Here is a 19,407-nt window from a genome sequence, read left to right as displayed (position 1 = left end):
AAAGAATTCCTGTATATGTTCAACCAGATTCCATGCTTAGTTGCTCTGTGCCATGTGGGATCTTCGCGGACCGGGCCACGAACCCGCATCCCCTGCATCAGCAGGCAGACTCTCAACCACTGCGCCACCAGGGAAGCCTGGCAGGTGGATTCTTATTCACTCTGCCACCAGGGAAGTCCCTCTATGCATTTTCATAATAACATTTTTCCCCTCTGTAACCATGCATGGGGTCATACAGTATGTACTGGGCAACTTCCTGTTTTCATTTAACAGTGTATCTTGAGATTATCCATATCAGTATCAGTAAGTACAGAGCTACTTCATTCTTTTAAATGACTGATTAGGATTACATAGTGCACACTTCCCATAAATTATTTAACTGTTCCTCTGTTTATGGACATTTTGTTATTTTTTAATTCTAAACATTTGACTGGACTAATTGTGAATATTTAAATGTGTTTACATTTCTCTTTGGTTGCTTTTTGTTGTTTTACAGCTGAGAAAGTTATTCCTTCACAGACCTGAAAAAAGTTTTATTCGTTATAGAATTTCAAGTACATTTCAAAAAGTATTAAACTACTGGGGTCATGTGGTATCTTTGTTGACAAGAATACCAACTGTATTAGGGGTCACTGCTGAGGAAATACAAGACGATGAGCCTTATTCTCTGTCTGGAGAAGTGACAGACAGCAGATCCAGGAGCAGGTCTGCAGTGCTAAAGGCGGGGTGCAGTAGATAGTCATTTGTGCCAGGAGTTGATAGCATGTGGTCCCTGAGAGCCAGGGCCATCTGGATGCCTTCCTGCATTCGGAGTGAGCTGGGTCTGAGTGGAAGTAAAGACTTGGCTGAGGCAGTGAGGAATGGCAGGGAGCAGGCACAGCCTGAGCAGTGGTGCAAGCTATGAGAGCATGAAGCAGCTGCTGAGGGCTCATTGTGGATTAATTAATGGGAGATGAGTTTAGAAAGCAAGATGGTGCTTAGATTGACATGGGCTTAGAATTCCAGACTGAGTATTGCCAGCCAGAGTGAATACCATCATCATAGTCAATCCAACTGTGAGATTTTGAGGTACTGGCAATGGGTATACAAAACAACTACTGAAGCCCGCATGCCTAGAGCCCGTGCTCCACAACAAAGAGTAGACCCCGCTTGCTGCAAGTAGAGAAAGCCCACGTGAAGCAACGAAGACCCAACGCAGTCAAAAATAAATAAATAAAATAAATTTAATAAAAGGGGGGTTATATAGAACATTATTTCTAAGCCAAGTTTCAGAAAACATAGTTTAAAAACCTTTTTTATTATAAAGGTGATATATGCTTATCATAAAAGGGAAAGTATAAAGCATTGCCCCAGCAAATAGAAAACAAGAGAGCTTCTGATCCTACTCTGTGTTATCTATTGCTGTGTGACAATATTACCACAAACATAGTAGCTTAAAACAACATATTTATTTTCTCACAGTTTCTGTGGGTTGAGGAGTCTAGGCACAGCTTAACAGAGTTCTCTGCAAGGCTGAAATCAAGGGGTTGGCCAGGGCTGTGTTCTCATCTGAAAAATCTACTGGAGAAGGGTCTGTTTCCAGGCTCACATGGTTGTTGGCAGCATTCAGTTCCTTGCAGGCTGTCAGACTGAGAGCTACAGTTTTATTTTTTTTAAATACTCTTCTTCCTCCCTTCCTTCCTCCCTCCCTCCCTCCCTCTCTTTTTTCTTTCTTTTCTTTCTGTTTATGGCTGCGTTGGGTCTTCGTTGCTGCGCGCAGGCTTTCTCTAGTTGCAGTGAGCGGGGGCTACTCTTCCTTGCGGTGCATGGGCCACTCTTTGACGTTGCATCTCTTGTTGAGGAGCATGGGCTCTAGGTGTGCAGGCTTCAGTAGTTGCAGCTCGCGGGCTCTAGAGCACAGGCTCAGTAGTTGTGGTACACAGGCTTAGTGCTCCGCAGCATGTGGGATCTTCCTGGACCAGGGCTCGAACCTGTGTCCCCTGCATTGGCAGGCGGATTCTTAACCACTGCACCACCAGGGAAGTCCCGAGAGCTACAGTTTTTTAGTGGGCACTCTCAGTTCCTTGCCACATGGGCTTCTCCATAGAGTAGGTCACAACATAGCAGCTTGTTGCATCTAGCCCGCAAGGGAGAGTGCCTGCTAGTAAGATGGGTGTTACAATCTTACATAACATAATTATGAAAGTGACATGCTGTCACCTTTGCCTGTTCTATTAGAGGCAAGTTATAGGTCCTGCCCACACTCAAGGAGAGGGGATTACACATGGGCATGAATACCAGGAGGCAGGATTATTAAGAGACATTTTATAGTCTATTTCTACCCTTCCCCCCCAGAAAAAAAGAAAAAAAAAAGAGAACATTCCTTAGAGTTACGCCATTATTAAAAGCAAATTCAAATTCTGTGGGCCATTTTTCCCCTCATATACCAAGGTATAGTAGTAATTTGTGAGAGGCAAGGGCAGAGGGTGACTTGGGATTTTGAGCCTGGGAGCCTAGGATAGAGCTCTAATGCTTTGCCTCAATTCTTCCATACAAAAATATGTTCAACATGAGGAAGAGCACAGCATTTAAATGGTAATACCCATAACTACTTGCAAATACTGATTTCCATACTACTTTCTAAAACAAAAATAAATTGGTTTCAGTAGTTTACCCTCTATCCCAAGGACAATTTGATTACCCCTCGCTTTTGAACCAGGCTCCCTGGAGGATTTTTTTTTTTTTTTTTTAATTTATTTGGCTGTGCCGGGTCTTTAGTTGTGGCATGTGGGATCTTTGGTTGCGGCATGTGAGATCTAGTTCCCTGACCAGGGATTGAATCCGGGCCCCCTGCATTGGGAGCACTGAGTCTTAACCACTGGACCACCAGGGAAGTCCCACTCCCTGGAGGATTTTATTTACATATTTTCTGCCCTTTATCGCCTAGTAACTGCTCTCATGTTGACAAAGGACCATAGTATCCCTAGAGTGGATAATGTCATTTAGCTGGTGCCATCAGTGACATATGTTCCAAATGAACTGTCCTCCCATTGGGAAATAGACACTGTGTGTGAGACTTGGGATTTTTGTAGACTGTGGCCCAGGCCCTTTTGGCAACCATTGACTCTCCTGGTTGCTTGACCGTGCTTCCATGATCATGTTTCTTTTGTCACAGGAACACCATTCTGGGGAGGAATGTAGTATAATATATAAAATAATTGTATTCTTTCCACTGTGAAATAATATGGGTATTATAACATGGAAGAATAGGGAAAAAATCAGTTTTTTTTACCTTGGAATCTCAAATGCAAAATGGGTACCATTGTTTATATTCTTACAATTCTAAACAAAAAATACACTATTTTATATGTTATTCTTATATATAATTTTGTTTTGCTGAAACTTTCTTTTGAGGGTTTTCTTTAGCATAGTTACGCTGTGCATATTCTATTTTAAAATTCTTACTTTTAAAATGTAAAACATTTTTACTGGTTGCATCATTTTGCTGTTGTGCTTTTATTAATTACCACTAACACCTCAGTGTTTGATTAATAAAGTGGGGTAATTAGATGTTAAATTTTGTCAGGTCGTGCCCTGGTACATGGATCCCTGGCTGGGATTATGCATAACTTTGTTGGAAGCAAACAACTGTGAGGTCAGTGCCAACTCAGATGACGGCTAATGTTCCAGTAACCTATTGCAGTTAGTAATGGGCTTTCTCTTCTAATACCTCATGGAAACATGTGGGAGCCTTGTGAAATAAGTATTTTTATTCCCATTTAATGATAAGGAAACTGTCTTGGAGAGGCTAACTCTCTTGTTTGAAGTAGTAATACACTGAGTTGAGTACTGTAGGAGTAAAGAATAGAGCACATTCCTCATTTCAATATTTTAGAATAAGGAATGAACAGAACTAACTGTAATACAAATAGAAAGGGACAGATACTACAAGATTTATTTTCCATGAAGTACTTATGGGAATTCAAAGAAGGCAGGATAGAATGTTTTTTGCTCAGAGACCAAGGAAAAAGCATCGTACAAGTAGGTGGCCTTTGAAGGCTGAACAGGGCTTGGTTTGCACGTGGGAGAGGTGTGCCAGAGGCCTGCACCGGCTGGACTGGCAGTTTTCATTGTGCATACAGAGGGCTCATTTGGCTGCCATATGGGAAAATTAGGATAAAATTGTGAAGTCTGGAAAATGCAGTTTTTCATATCTCTAAAAAATTTGTTGGGTTCAGTTTGCAAGACCTTCATGAAAAAGGAGCAGTTACTTAAGTTTTGGGGTGTTTGATCTACTTCATTTGTGAGTCTGAAGTTATAGTTTTGTTTTCTTTTTTAAATATTTATGTTATTTATTTATTTATTTTCCTTATTTTTTTGGCTGTGCCAGGTCTTTGTTGCAGTGCGCAGCCTTCTCTCTAGTTGCAGCATGCAGGCTCCAGGGCACGTGGGCTCTGTAGTTTGCGGCACACAGGCTCTCTCTCATTGAGGTGCACAAGCTTAGTTGCCCTGCGGCATGTGGGATCTTAGTTCCCTGACCAGGGATCGAACCAGTGCTCCCTGCACTGGAAGATGGACTGTTTACCACTGGACCACCATAGAAGTCCCTGAAGTTACAGTTAATTGTTTAACTTATCAGATTTTGTCACAGGCTATTATCCACAATTAATTTATACCCTCTTTGCTGCTTGTCTCACCCTGATGCTCGTGTTGATTGTGTTTTCTCCACATTGCAAGGTAGGTTATATTTACTGGCTTATAATCAGAAGGGCTTGCATATCAATGAGTTATATATATACTTCACTGAGTTGAGTTTATGGGGGGAATCTTATTACTTCCTGAACTTCCGTGGTTGAAGATTCATAATTCTCAAGCCTTTCTTATTCCTTCAGACAAAAACCAGCAACTCATTTTGTCTTATTAACGTTGCCATCTTGAAAAGAGTTCTTGGTTTGGCCAGGGGCTTCATGATAGTGACACCAGGTAGTGTCTTTTCTCTTGGGGAGTTTATCTGTTTACCTGAGCCTCTTTGATCCTAGTACCACCTCTGAGGCAGGTGGCCACCTGAGTGCCAAGCTTGTTTACCTTTGGAGGACCAGCTGTTTCCACTTTCTGCTTACCTGTGAGGAATCAAGGGTTTTGCTTTTGGGGGCGAAGAGTTTTTATCCTGCCAAACTAAACGTATTTCCTTCTGAGAGGCTTACTGGATTGGTAGACTATCTGTCTTAATCCATTTGGGCTGCTATAACAGAATACCATGGACTGGGTGGCTTATAAACAACAGAAATGTATTTCTCACAGTTCTGGAGTCTGGGAAGTTCAAGATCAAGGTGCCAGCAGATTCAGTGTCTGGTGAGGGCCAGCTTCCTAGTTGATAAACAGCTATATTCTCACAGTAACCTCACATGGAGGAACGGGCAAGGGAGAATTCTGAGGTCTCTTTTATAAGGGTGCTAGTCTTATTCATGAGAGCACTGCCTTTATGACCTAATCACTTCCCAAAAGCTCTACCTCCAAATACCATCACATTGGGAATTAGGTTTCACCATATGAATTTTGGGGGTTTAGTATAGCACTGTCAGACTAGGTATATCTTTATTTCAGCAGATAGTTTGACCATATCACTTTTAAAATCTATCTGTGGACAAGGAGGAAATAGATATATGAGTGCATTGGTAATTTGCACAGGTGCAGTTCAATAGGTTCAGGTAACTCTACCCAGAGTGTACATTAATTGATCGGTGTCAGCCTGAAGCTTATTCTGAAGGCTGTCCTCAGCTCTGTCCTACTGGATATTTATCAGCAGCTTGGATAAAGACCTAAGAATACATAGGATTACAGAAACGAGTTATAAAATTCTTGGACTAAAATAATAAGATGGAGTTTATTAGGGTTAAATGTAACTTCCAGCGTATAGTTTGATAAAACTTTTGGGGGAAATGGAAATGCACTTGTATTTTAAAAAGACAAACAGGACAAAGTTCAGGATTTTGGTGGATCAAGCTTGGTGTACTGTCCAGCACCATGTAATATAATTATTTTTTAAAATTTGGGGGAGGCTGAATTAGTGAAAGTAAGATGTCCTGAAAGGTGGGGGTAATAATGCCACTGAATGGCCATGCTAGGAATCTTGTGGTTGGTTTTGGATTTCACATTTCTAGTAGGATGTAGACAAAACTGAATGCTTACAGAGTGATGTGTCTCCCAGCCAGAGCTTATGAGGGCTGGTCAAAGGAATGTTTCACTCTGGTTGATAATTATAATATTGGGTTGGCCAAAAAGTGCCTTTGCCTTAAGCAAAAATAAAAGACACATTTTTCATTTTCACCAGGAACTTTATTGAACAACGTACTCACCCTTATGTTCCACTATCTTCTGCCATTTTTCAGGCAAATTCATAATTCCATCTTCCCCAAACTTTTTATCTTTTTGAGCAAAGAACTGTTCCAGGTGCCTTTTACAGTCTTCCAGGGAATTTTTCCATTAAGAGAATTTTGTAAAGACTGAAATAAATGGAAATCCAAAGGGGCAGTATCTGATGAATATGGTGGATGAATCAGAACTTCCCAGCCAAGCTGTAAGTTTTTGCCTGGTCATCAAAGAAACAGGTGGTCTTGCATTATCCTGATGGAAGATTATGCGTTTTTTGTTGACTAATTCTGGATGCTTTTCATCGAGTGCTGCTTTCAGTTGGTCTAATTGGGGGCAGTACTTGTTGGAGTTAATCGTTTGGTTTTCCAGCAGGAACTCATAATAGAGGACTCCTTTCCAATCCCACCATATACACATCACCTTCTTTGGATGAAGACTGGCCTTTGGTGTGGTCGGTGGTGGTTCATTTTGCTTGCCCCACGGTCTCTTCTGTTCCCCATTATTGTATAGTAGGGGCCCCCAATCCCCGGGCCGCAGACTGGTACTGGTCCGAGGACTGTTAGGAACTGGACCACACAGCAGGAGGTGAGCGGCGGGCGAGCGAGCGAAGCTTTATCTGCTGCCCCCATTACTGCCTGGACCATCGCCCCGCCCCCACCCCCCCACCTCCAAGGTCCGTGGAAAAATTGTCTTCCAGGAAACCAGTCCCTGGTGCCAAAAAGGTTGGGGGCTGCTGTTGTACAGTATCCACTTTTCATTGCCCGTCACAATCTTTTAAAAACGGAACGTTTTCATTATGTTTAAGTAGAGAATCGCATGCAGAAATACTGTCAGGAGGGCTTTTTTTGCTTAACTTATGTGGAATCCAAACATCAAAGCGATGAACGTAACCAAGCTGGTGCAAATGATTTTCAGCGCTTGATTTGGATCTTTTGAGTATGTCGGCTATCTCCCTCGTGGTATAACGTTGATTGTTCTCAATTAATGTCTTGATTTGATCATTGTCAACCTCATTTCAACTGGTTTGCCTTACCGTGGAGCATCATCTAGCGAGAAATCTCTAGCATGAAACTTCGCAAACCACTTTTTTTTTTTTTTTTTTTTGCCGTACGCGGGCCTCTCACTGTTGTGGCCTCTCCCGTTACGGAGCACAGGCCCCGGACGCGCAGGCTCAGCAGCTATGGCTCATGGGCCTAGCCGCTCCACGGCATGTGGGATCTACCCGGACCGGGGCATGAACCCGTGTACCCTGCATCGGCAGGTGGACTCTCAACCACTGCGCCACCAGGGAAGCCCGCGCAAACCACTTTTGACACATTCGATCAGTTCCAACTTCTCCGTACACTGCACAAATCTTTTTTTTGCGTTTTAGTTGAGTTTTTACCTTTCTTGAAATAATAAAGCATAATATGCTGAAAATGTTGCTTTTTTTTCCATCTTCAGTATTAAAAATGGCTACACAAAAATTCACCAATTTTGATAAGTTTTTTTTTAATGCATGCTGATATGACAGCTGTCACATACAATCTAGCAAAATTGTTTCGTATGAAGTTAAAGACAAGTGCAACTAGAGCCATCTTACGGAAAAAACCAAATGAAACTTTTGGCCAACCCAGTATCTGTCTCTTGCCACATTCCATAAATGACATAAGCCTGTTTATCAAGATTATTTTATATTTGAAATAATATAAAAATATATTTTAATAATATATATAAAATAATATATATACTTGGCCTGTTTTGTGCCAAATCTTATAGCCCTCTCTCCAACTCTTGAAATGGGTGGTATTCCCTTTTATAGATAGGAACCTGGATAATAAGAACAGTTTAAAAAAACCATACACAGCTTATTTATGCAGCTAATGAAGAGTAGAGCTGGGATTTAAAGTTGGGTTGTTTGCATTATACCATACTGCCTCTGGAATGAGCATGCAGTGAAGCTGGGAGTGATGGGGACTTAGGCCCTTCTGCTATGAGCAGGTTAATTTCTGGAAGGCTGTTTATAAGTACACTTGTTCTTAAGTCCAAAATGATACTATATACACATATATACATTCTTTTCTAAATATTCTTTTTTTTAACTTCTACTGGTCTTTATTAAAAGGAAAACTGTTAGCTGAAAACAAAGACCCAATGTAGTCTCAGGCTAAGTCTCATTGACAGAACCCCTTAAGCTACAGCCCAGGAACCTAATCTTGGCACTACAGTGTTGTCCTTGACTCTGCCCTCTCTCCCCATCTCAAACTCTGGGGATTCGCTTCCTACCAGGATATTCCTCTCCAGCCAGGCAAGATATCTCAGCCCCCAGGACCCCACCCTTCCTGCCAGGATGGTGGCCACAGGGTCATCCCCCTATCCCCACCCGCTACACACCCGGTCAAGGTGACTGCTACACATTCGGGGCCGCCACACTGTCCAATCCAAATGTCTTCATTGTCTTGTCAGCACCCTGGGTACACTTTAAACATCTTTAAAGTCTCCAACCCATTAACAATAGGGTCTCTACAACAATAAGGCAGACGCAACCTCCTCTGAGCTCAGTGTGGTGGCGTCCAAAGCTCCTAAAATCTGAGACTTAGGTTCTCCCACCCCACGTCACTCCCTGGGGCATAAGAACTACTACTCATCCCTCAGGCCTCAGCTCAAAGGTTTCTTCTCTAAGAAGTCTGCCCGGCACTCAACAGGCCGAGCCGGGTGCCCTCTCCTGGGGGCCCCGTGCCCCCTCATTCTGGGCAGAGATGACACCCGGAGTCAGCGAGTGTGCCCGCCCCGGCCCCTTCCAGGGCCAGGGGCTCCTCGGGTGCAGGAGGGAAGCCGAAGTGCGCAGTTACGGTGTCCACGTGCTGGATCTGCCCGGGATTGGGCGCCTGCTCCTCAGACGGGAAGACTTTAACTCCATGAAGATAGGAGTCCCCCGGTGGCCCACAGGCCTTTTTCCCAGCGCTTCCCGACGCCTAAATATTCTTTTCCATTCTAGTTTATCACAGGATATTGAACAAAATGATAACTATATAGTAATAAGAGCCAATACTTATCGAACACTTATTATGCGCCAGATGTTTTTTTAGAATCTTTGCACATAATTCATTTAATTCTTACAACTCATTGAAGTAGTTACTGTTATTACTATCTCCGCTATGCACATGAGGAAACTGAGGAGGCAGGAGTAATTAGAGGAGCCAGGATTTGAACCAGGCTGTCCAGCTGCAGAGCCCACACTTTTAACCACCATCCTGTCTTTGCCTTATGCAAATGGCCTGTGTGTGTACACAAGGGTGCAAAGGTTTTGAATAGAAAGAGTGGCAATTCTTCATGGAATTGGTTCAAAGTTCTCATTATTTTTAACTTTTTTTTTTAATTCAAAGGTATTTGTAGTTTGGCATTCTTCTTTTCTATTATAAATAAGTTGATCACAAACAGGGCTTCAAACACAAGCCAACGGATGGCTGAGTTTACTGTAGCTGAACTTGACTGCTGAGGTCCTCAGGTGATAGTAGGCAGGGTTGATGCTCTCTGACTTCCTCAGACCTTAGCTTTGTTCACACAGTGGTAAGTGGAATTTTCTGCAGTGATTTTTTTGAAACATTGTCAGATGGAAAAGGAACTATTAGGTTCGACCATATGAAATGGCCAATATCTAACCTTTCTTAACCTACAAAAACGGCAAATTTGTATGGTTCAACTTAATAGGCCGAAGGGGAGGAAATTCCACAGAAACTGTTTGTATTTTTTTTTTTTGCGGTACGCGGGCCTCTCACTGTTGTGGCCTCTCCCATTGCGGAGCACAGGCTCCGGACGCGCAGGCCCAGCGGCCATGGCTCACGGGCCCAGCCGCTCCGCGGCATGTGGGATCTTCCCGGACCGGGGCACGAACCCATGTCCCCTACATCAGCAGGCGGACTCTCAACCACTGTGCCACCAGGGAAGACCTGTTTGTATTTTAAGAAAGAATTTTAGGATGTATTGGAGGTTTGAATTTTGAATTTCTTCACTGACTTTTTTGTTTTTCCTGTACAACTATTTGTATGAGAAGTATGCATTCCATTTCATTTCGTGTTACTTTTTCTTAACTGTATCTGATTTGAACCTCTTTGTTATGTCTCTTGTCATGGATAGGAAGTGACTTAAGGCATTATGCTTTGGCATGTGTATGTGTATATAATTTGTTACTTGTTTAAATGCCTATGTAACAGAATCCATCAGATCATCAAGCCTACCAGTTTTATGTATGTATGTATGTATGTATGTATGTATGTATGGCTGCATTGGATCTTCGTTGCTGCATGCAGGCTTTCTCTCACTGCAGCGAGTGGGGGCTACTTTTCATTGTGGTGTGCAGGCTTCTCATTGCAGTGGCTTCTCCTGTTGCGGAGCACAGGCTCTAGGCGTGCGGGGCTCAGTAGTTGTGGCTCATGGTCTCTAGAGCGCAGGCTCAGGAGTTGTGGTGCACAGACTTAGTTACTCTGCGGTATGTGGGATCTTCCCGGACCAGGGCTTGAACCCATGTCCCCTGCATTGGCAGGTGGATTCTTAACCACTGTGCCAGCAGAGAAGTCCCAAGCCTACCAGTTTTATAATCATACCCTAGTGCTGATTTTGAAATGTAGAGGATGATTCAGATTGAGCTTAATAATTTTTTTTATTCCTTCTGATTATGGAATGGTACTTGAAAAAGTAATCATAATATTTACCAAAAGTTCACCATGCTGTTCGCTTCTAATGGAAATTGTGTCATTGCATTTAGGAAAAATTTGATTCACTCAAGAAAGTTCCGTCCATTCAGGATATTCTTGGGTGACTTAATCTGTAGAGTAGGAGTGATTTGAGTTTATGGTGATTGCTCTCATTAGGGTGAGGGCATTGTGAAGGGACTTCAATAAACTGAGTTTCTAACACTCATGAATTCCTTGTGACAGCATTACTTTTTGTCACTGGTTCATGACAGACCATTGCCTTCAGTTTATTTGGTTTGGGGAGAGGGTGTCAGACTTTTTTTTGTCTCTTTGAATTTTATCATTGAGTTCTCCGAGTTCTCCACATGCCTTCCAGCTCCATTCAGTTGCTTGTCTTTTTTTCCTCTTCTTTTCTGAATCCTCTTGATCAGAGTACACGGTAGTGAAATCTCAAAAGCTCAATACTAAAAGCTTTGTAATAGTTACTCTCCTTGTGCAAAAACCATTGTAAGATCCTTTCAGTTTCATAAAGAGATCCCACCAGAATATTCTCTAGTCTTGTCTACACAAAGGTATCAGGATGGTAGAAAGTCTGAATCTGGTCCAACCTATGAATAACAAGTGCTAGGTTGGATCCCTGATTTTTTTTTTTTTTTTAGGATTTTCCCTTGTTCTTCTGAAACCCTGAGAACTTGTGTGGCTGCTTTAAAAAAGAAAAAAAAAAAGTTGATCTCTTCTTTCAAAAGATGAATCACAGTTGAGTCTCTGTTATTTACCCTGAAGTTACACCATTCTTTCAAACAGCAGTGGTCATTGATGTCTCCGTCTACATATGCATGCTGCTCTCTCACTCTCTGTTGCCATGCGTTGTGTTAATGCATGTATTGTAATAATTCGAATAAGCATGAGGGATCTTTGTTTTTTTTGTTTTTGTTTTTTTCAGTAACAAATACTTGTAAGAAAACAGATGATTTTGTGACATCTAAAGCACCAGCTGTCGACCTAGATCACAAGTTTAGGTGCAAGGTTGTGGATTGTTTAAAATTTTTCCGCAAAGCCAAACTGTTGCACTATCACATGAAGTATTTCCACGGAATGGAGAAGTCACCAGAGCCAGAGGAGAACTCAGGAAAGAGGCATGTCCAGACGAGGGGCTCTTCAGCTTCAGACAAGGCCAGCCAGGAGAGCCTGACCAGGAAGCGGGTCTCGGCCAGTTCCCCAAGTAAGCATTTTGGTTCTGGGTTGTTATCTGTATCATGAAAGGCTGACACAGAAAGTGGGTGTTAGGTTGGTCTGGTCCAGTTGAATCCCTCAAAATTGAAAATGACAAGTGATCCTCAGGAATTGCCTTGTGGAGTTGTAGCCTTCTTGGAGGAAGTAGAAATACCTGACTCTCATTCTTACCTCCACCTCTTGCTGCTCAAGTTACCTTGAGAAAGTCACTTAGCCTCTGAAGGTCTTGGTACTCTTGGTATGGAGTGGGAACAGTCAAGGAAAGGGAGCTCTGTTAGAAGCCAGCAGGAGAACTAGTGCTCAGAACAGCATGGGTGCAGTCATCCCATCCCTGCTAACAGAACAGAAGAACTAAGAGGTGATGTGGGATTCTGCTTCTGGGTCCAATTTTGTCATAATTGCAACCGAAGGTGTTTTCTAACAACACTGTTTATTTTACATAGAAACTACAGTGGTGGTAGTAAGGGTTACCATAAAATCTCATGTTCACGTCTTATTCTAAAACTTACAGAAATTGAAAAATTACATGTTCCTTGGGAATTTCAGATTAATTAATGAGTTTCCAGTAAATTCTGCAAGCTTCCCAGCTTCGTTTTACCTGAAATTGTAACATCACTATATATTTTTTGGCTTGAACTTCTCTGTTAAAATACATAGGCATTAGATGGTATATGGAACTCCTGGGACATCTGACAGTGTTCCCAAGGGAGTACAGAGTTGGGTTTCAGACAGCAGGTCAGAGCCATGCAGACTAAGGTGATCTCTGACCCTGTGAGAGGTCAGTTCTTAGCCAGGCTGTGAAGACATAATGTGTCAAGTGACAGTTTCTTAGTCATATGTGCTGCATTTTCCATTAGAAATATAATGTGAGTCAGCCTGTAACTTTTTCTTGTAGCCACATTTTGAAACAGGTGAAACTTCTTTCTTTTTTTTTTTAATATTTATTTTTTTGGCTGAGTTGGGTCTTAGTTGCAGCACGCAGGATCTTCGTTGTGGCACGCGGGCTTCTCTTTAGTTGTGGTGTGTGGGCTCTGGAGCTCGCGGGCTCAGTGGTTGCAGTACATGGGCTCTCTAGTTGTGGCGTGTGGGCTTAGTTGCCCCGCAGCATGTGGGATCTTAGTTCCCTGACCAGGGAACAAACCCACGTCCCCTGCATTGGCAGGTGGATTCTTTACCACTGGACCACCAGGGAAGTCCCTGAAATTTCTTTTAATAAATTTTGTTAACTCAAAATATCCAAAATACTATCATTTCAGCATGTAATCAGCATAGAAATTACTATTTAATAAGCTATTATGTATTCCTTTTTTTAATTAAGCCTTTAAAATCCAGTATGTGGGACTTCCCTGGTGGTACAGTGGCTAAGAATCCGCCTGCCAACTCAGGGGACACAGGTTCAAGCCCTGGCCCGGGAAGATCCCATGTGCTGCAGAGCAGCTAAGCCCGTGCACCACAACTACTGAGCCTGTGCTCTAGGACCCGTGAGCCACAACTACTGAGCCCGCGTGCCACAACTACTGTAGGCCACGCGCCTAGAGCCCGTGCTCCACAACAAGAGAAGCCACCACAATGAGAAGCCCACGCACTGCAGCAAAGAGTAGCCCCTGCTCACCACAACTAGAGAAAGCCCACCCGCAGCAACGAAGACCCAATGCAGCCAAAAATAAACAAATAAAATAAATTAAAAAAAAAATCCAGTATGTGTTTTACATTTACTGAACATTTCAGTTCAGACTAACCCCATTTCCGGTGCTAGTAGCTGCATATGGCTGGTGGCCACAGAATTGGCCCATGCAGCTCGATTACTAGCTGTAGACTACCTGTAGGCAGTTTAGCTGTGCACTTGACGAGCCCAAGTACTGAGCCAAAAGGAGCTGCCTGAGGAAGGCCAGCTGGCCAGTAGTCACCCAGGAGGGGCTCCCCATGTGGGCTGCAGGGCATGGCAGCACTCTCCACCTTAGTGACTTCACCAGAGTCCTGCTCAGGTACCCACCAGTGGATGGATATCTCTCACAGCAGGGTGGTCTGAATCAGATAGCAGTGGATGATGCTCAATGCCAGGTGCCAGTTATTTATTCACAATGAAGCCAACAGCTACCCAAACTCCTTGTTTATTGAGCACTGGAGTTAGAGATGCCTCCGGCTCGGAGAGATGGACTTGTTCATTCAACGACTGTATCAAATGCCTCTCTTCTGGGGAGTAAAAAGGAAACCTAGGTCCCATTCTGCCTGGTGCTCTTGGTTGTGGGTGTTCCTGGAACAGAGAAGAAAGGACAGGCTCAGTTGTTAGATGGGAGCATCCTCTTGCCTGGGCAGTGCTTGTTTTATTAGGGCCACTGATTCCTTAGGGATGTTAATAATGTCTTACTGGCCAGTCCCACTGGCTTTGGTGGCCATTCTGTGTCCTTTAGATAAGTTTATATCTCTCTGCCATTGAATACATGGTTCATTCTGGGGGCAAGCTTATTTCTGAGAACTTGAGAGAGACCTGTCAGTGAGATCCTTTTCTCCCCTCCATGTGTCACCTGGCCCAGGTCTCACCTGGAGCAGTGGCCAACTCACCTACCTGGGAGTCACTGGGTGACTTGTTAAAAGTACAGATTTGGGCTTCCCTGGTGGCGCAGTGGTTGAGAGTCCGCCTGCCCATGCAGGGGACACGGGTTCGTGCCCCGGTCCAGGAAGATCCCACATGCCGCGGAGCGGCTGGGCCCGTGAGCCATGGCCGCTGAGCCTGCGCGTCCGGAGCCTGTGCTCCGCAGCGAGAGAGGCCACAACAGTGAGAGGCCCGCGTACTGCAAAAAAAAAAAAAAAGTACAGATTTATTGGACCCTGCTTTACAGCATTCCAGTTCAGTGGCTCTAAGTTTAGAATCTGAAGTTTTTGTACACGCCGCCCCCCAATATAAAAGTGACATATGATTGCTGTAAAATCCATACAAAAGAATACTAAGGGGAAAAGCCTCCCTCCCACTGGTAGCCCCACCTCCCTTGCAGATATACCTATTTTTAGCAAACTCTTTTATAACTTTTCAGATATTTTCTGTGCGTATCCAAACTGCACATTTCTTTCATGTCTAATAGAAAATATCTTTTTATACAGTTGGTATCATATGCAGCTTGCTTTTTTCATTAAAGATACCTTGGCCCTCATTTCATGTCGGTATAGATACGTGGCTCTATCTCATTTTGACAGTGGCCATTATTTCATTGTATGGGTGTACTGGACTTTAAACATTTTCCTACAGAAAATTATGATTCACCGATTTTTTCACTCTTACCAAGTGCTAAAGCAAAGTAAACCTTCCTGAAGATTAATTTGCTCTTTTGTACGAATAAATTCATGCGATAAGTTCCTGGAGGCGGGATTTGCTTGGGAAAAGGGTATGCATATTTAAATTTCTGATAGATGATGCCAAATCACCCTTCAAAGAGCTTGTCCCAGTTTGTAATCTCCCACCAACTGGTTATGCACATCAGTTTCTTTACAATCTTATCAGTATTATCAAATTTTAAATTATTGCTAATCTGATAGGTAAAAAATATTGTAGTGACTTTAGTCTTTTATTTTAAAAATTTTGGAATATTTTAAATGTATAGAAAAGTACACAGGATTATATATAGCAAACATGTATGCATCTAACCCCCACCTACACTTAAAAAATGTTAACATTTTGCCATATTTCCTTCAGATTTTTTTTAAGGGAAACAAAACACTAGGATGAAGTATAAACCCCCTGAATTGCTTTTCCTTTCTTTCCCTTTATGCTTTCCCAAATACATGCATATATGTTGAGAAATAATGTCTAGTATTAAAAAAATTTTTTTACTGGAGTATAGTTGATTTACAATGTTGTGTTAGTTTCTGCTGTACAGTAAAGTGACTCAGTTATATATATACATATATCCACTCTTTTTTAGATTCTTTCCCCATATAGACCATTACAGAGTATTGAGTAGAGTTCCCTGTACTATACAGTAGGTCCTTATTAGTTATCTTTTTTTTTTTTTTTTTTTTTCGGTACGCGGGCCTCTCACTGTTGTGGCCTCTCCCGTTGCGGAGCACAGGCTCCGGACACACAGGCTCAGCGGCCATGGCTCACGGGCCCAGCCGCTCCATGGCATGTGGGATCTTCCTGGACCGGGGCATGAACCCGTGTCCCCTGCATCGGCAGGTGGACTCTCAACCACTGCGCCACCAGGGAAGCCCTAGTTATCTATTTTATATAAAGTAGTATGTTTATGTCAATCCCAGTCTCCCAGTTTATCCCTCCTCTCCATATAGTATTTTCGAGTGTTATTAACATTTATATTGGTAAATGATAGAGTGTTTTGTGTGTTTTAAAAATATGTATAAATAGTATCATATTATACTTACTCTTCTGGAACTTGCTGCTTTTTGTTTAGCATTATGTTCATCTTCATCCCGGTTGAAACCTGTAGGTGGATCTCATTGATTCTTCAGCTGGTGTATTGTGGGGTTTTGGGCACGCCCATCCCCCCTTGTAGGTGTAACTTTTTTTTTTAAACAATAGTTAAGTATGCCAGAGTTTCTTTAACCCCTTCCTACTCAGGGTCATTGAGGTTTCTAGTTTTTTACTTTAATGGATGATGCTTCAGGGACTGCCTGTGTACACATCCCCTGTGCGTGAGCATTTCTTTTGAGTATTTACCTAGAAGAGGAATTGCTAGATGGAAGGGTTTTAGTTAATGTACCAGAATGTATTTGAAAATGGTGGTTCTGACTTCAACATTCCTGTCAGCTCTGTGATTTGTCTATATCCCCACCAGCTTTTGGTATTATCTGACATAAGTTTGCCCAATCTTAGGAATTTGAAATGATTATCTCCTTGTTTTTCTCAAGGAGAAAAACGTTTGTTCTGTACTTTTTAGATGAGAGTCGGAATTGTTACAGACCTCCCCTGTTTCTGCTGGGCTCCCACTGCAGCGCCATTCTCGGACAGCCTGAGAGAGGAAACCGTGATGTGAGGGATTTGGTCTGCTCTGAGGACGGTTCTCTCTGAGCCCCTCTCTCTGTGGATTGGCCTGGCTTGCTGGTTGGCTCTGGTCAGCTGACCTCTGACTTTAGTCTGCACCCTCCCCTCCTGCTTCCCTTTTCAGTGCTGTGGTGGAAGGAAGGAAGGAGCAGTGGTCGGGGAGCCTGAAGGTCTGAGTTTGAGACCCAGCTCTGCCACTCGAAGTTCTGTGGTATTGATTAAATCCCTCACCTTCTAGTATGTAACATGGAGGTTAAACTACTTGCCCCCCCAAAAAATCCTGGAAAGGTCTTTATGTTAGGCATTTAAAATTATTTTGAAATGTGCACACATGTTCAAAGCAGCACTGTTCTTAAGAGCCCTAAATTGGAAACAGCTCAAGTGTTTATTCACAGTAAATAAATATGTGAAGAATAAATCGAGTAAATAAATTGTGGTGTCTTGATACAGTGGAATACTATACAGCAGTGAGTGAGTGAGCTACAGCTATACCCACCAACATCTCACAAATATAATGTTGAGCCAACGAAGCTAACATAAACTCATATATATGATATGGTAGATATGTATATAAAGTTCGAAAACAGATTAAAATGAATCTGTTATGTTTGAGGTCAGTACAGTGGTTTTCCTTGGGGGTAAGTGGATGAATGACTGAAAGTGGGGCAGGAAGGAGACTCCTGGGGTGCTGGGGTTCTGTTTCCTTATCTGAATGGTGATTATAACACATAATCATGGTAATTGTCCGAGGAGGCACCTTGCCCTGAGTACAGGGTGGGTGTTCCCGCACAAGAGGGTGTGCGGACCTCTTGTTTGGTTTTGGAATTCCTGATTAACTGTACTTGAGCGTCTTGATTTGTGTTGAGTAATATGAGCAGGCTTGGAGTCAGCACACCTGAATTTGAATCTAGCCTCCACCACTTGCTTCCTCTGTGACCTTGGGCAAAGAACTGTGAGCTTCAGTTTCTCCATCTGTGAAATGGGAATACCTACCTACCTCAGAACTTTGTTACATTAAATGACCCAATGTAAAATGCTTAGCACAATGTCTGGCCTACAGTAAACTCTTAATAAATACTAGGCCTTTATCTTAGTGAAAACATTAACCCAGGCAGTCAGAGAGCTGAGTTCTAAACTCAGCTGACCTCTGATAAGCTGCAAGACCGACAGACAAGGTGTTGCCATGTTGATAAAATGAAGAAACCTGAGTGAGTGATTTTCTATTTTTATGTACTGCATTTGGGTCTCATACCAATATACCGACATGGGATTTCTAAAATTCTCTCTCAATACAGAAGGATCCCTTTCACTGGGGTTTGGAAGTCCCTTGGTGAATTGGGAAAATTTGCCTGACAGGTTTTAAAATAACAAGATCTGCTATGGGAATACTTGCCAGGCTGGCAGGGGTGGTCAGTTACAAAATGCTTTAGGGGGAACAGAAGGGTATTTTAAATCCCTGTGTTTTAACTTGTTACCCCCCTGCTGGTCCTTTGTAAAACTGGTCAATTTGGTGGCTGAGTGTACCACACAGGCCTCTCACCCATGTTGGGGTATAGACTGGTCATTCCTGTACCCTCTCAGATGGAGAGCAGGTTTGTGCAGCCAGAAAGGGACATTTCCCCCCGCCACACACACCCCCATGTCAGACCACAAGACCACAGACCCCCATGTCAGACCCCACAGACCACAAAGACGATTTCACAGCTCTCCCAGGCTTGATTGCTGAGATTGCCAGCAGTTCCCAGGCTGAAGCAAACTAGACCGTTCATCTTGCTGTGCTCTAGCTGGGAAATTAAAAACCTGGCCACTCGTCCTGCCTCTGCCACTAACCAGCAGGAGCCTCAGTTCTCACCATCTGTGAACTGGGGTCAGTAGACATGTTCAGCCTTCATCACGTCGCTGGATACCAATGAGAGCAAACACAGAGGCATATTCAGCATATTCCAGAGGCCCCAGCCCTCCAGAAGGCACCCCCTGTTCCAGGCATTGCCCTCACTTTTTTCACATCAGTCTTCTTCCATTTCCTCATGGATTTGCTGGGTACTTGATTAATCTGATGACTAAATTTCTTAAGATTTGAAAGAATAAAACCAGCTAAACAGATCATCTGTTCTCTCAGCATATCTAGTTTTCACCTCAGCTTCTAAGAAAGCTCTT

The 19,407-nt window shown here is 42.9% G+C and overlaps 1 protein-coding gene across 1 annotated transcript in view; it reads left to right on the top strand.

Annotated features, from left to right (window-relative positions):
- The window catches only part of PHF20 (PHD finger protein 20), a 135,775-nt gene that overhangs the window by 78,926 nt on the left and 37,442 nt on the right, over positions 1–19,407 (top strand). Inside the window, exon 13 of the mRNA XM_082645833.1 lies at positions 11,968–12,246. Within this exon, the coding sequence (XP_082501959.1) occupies positions 11,968–12,246 (279 nt within the window). The remainder of the gene's footprint in view (positions 1–11,967; positions 12,247–19,407) is intronic.

The sequence above is a fragment of the Mesoplodon mirus genome, assembly GCF_964341445.2.
Source record: "Mesoplodon mirus genome assembly, chromosome: 15".
Taxonomy (NCBI): Eukaryota; Metazoa; Chordata; class Mammalia; order Artiodactyla; family Ziphiidae; genus Mesoplodon; species Mesoplodon mirus.
The sequence above is the reverse complement of the archived record's forward strand: the minus strand, read 5'-3'. Positions and strand labels throughout refer to the sequence as shown.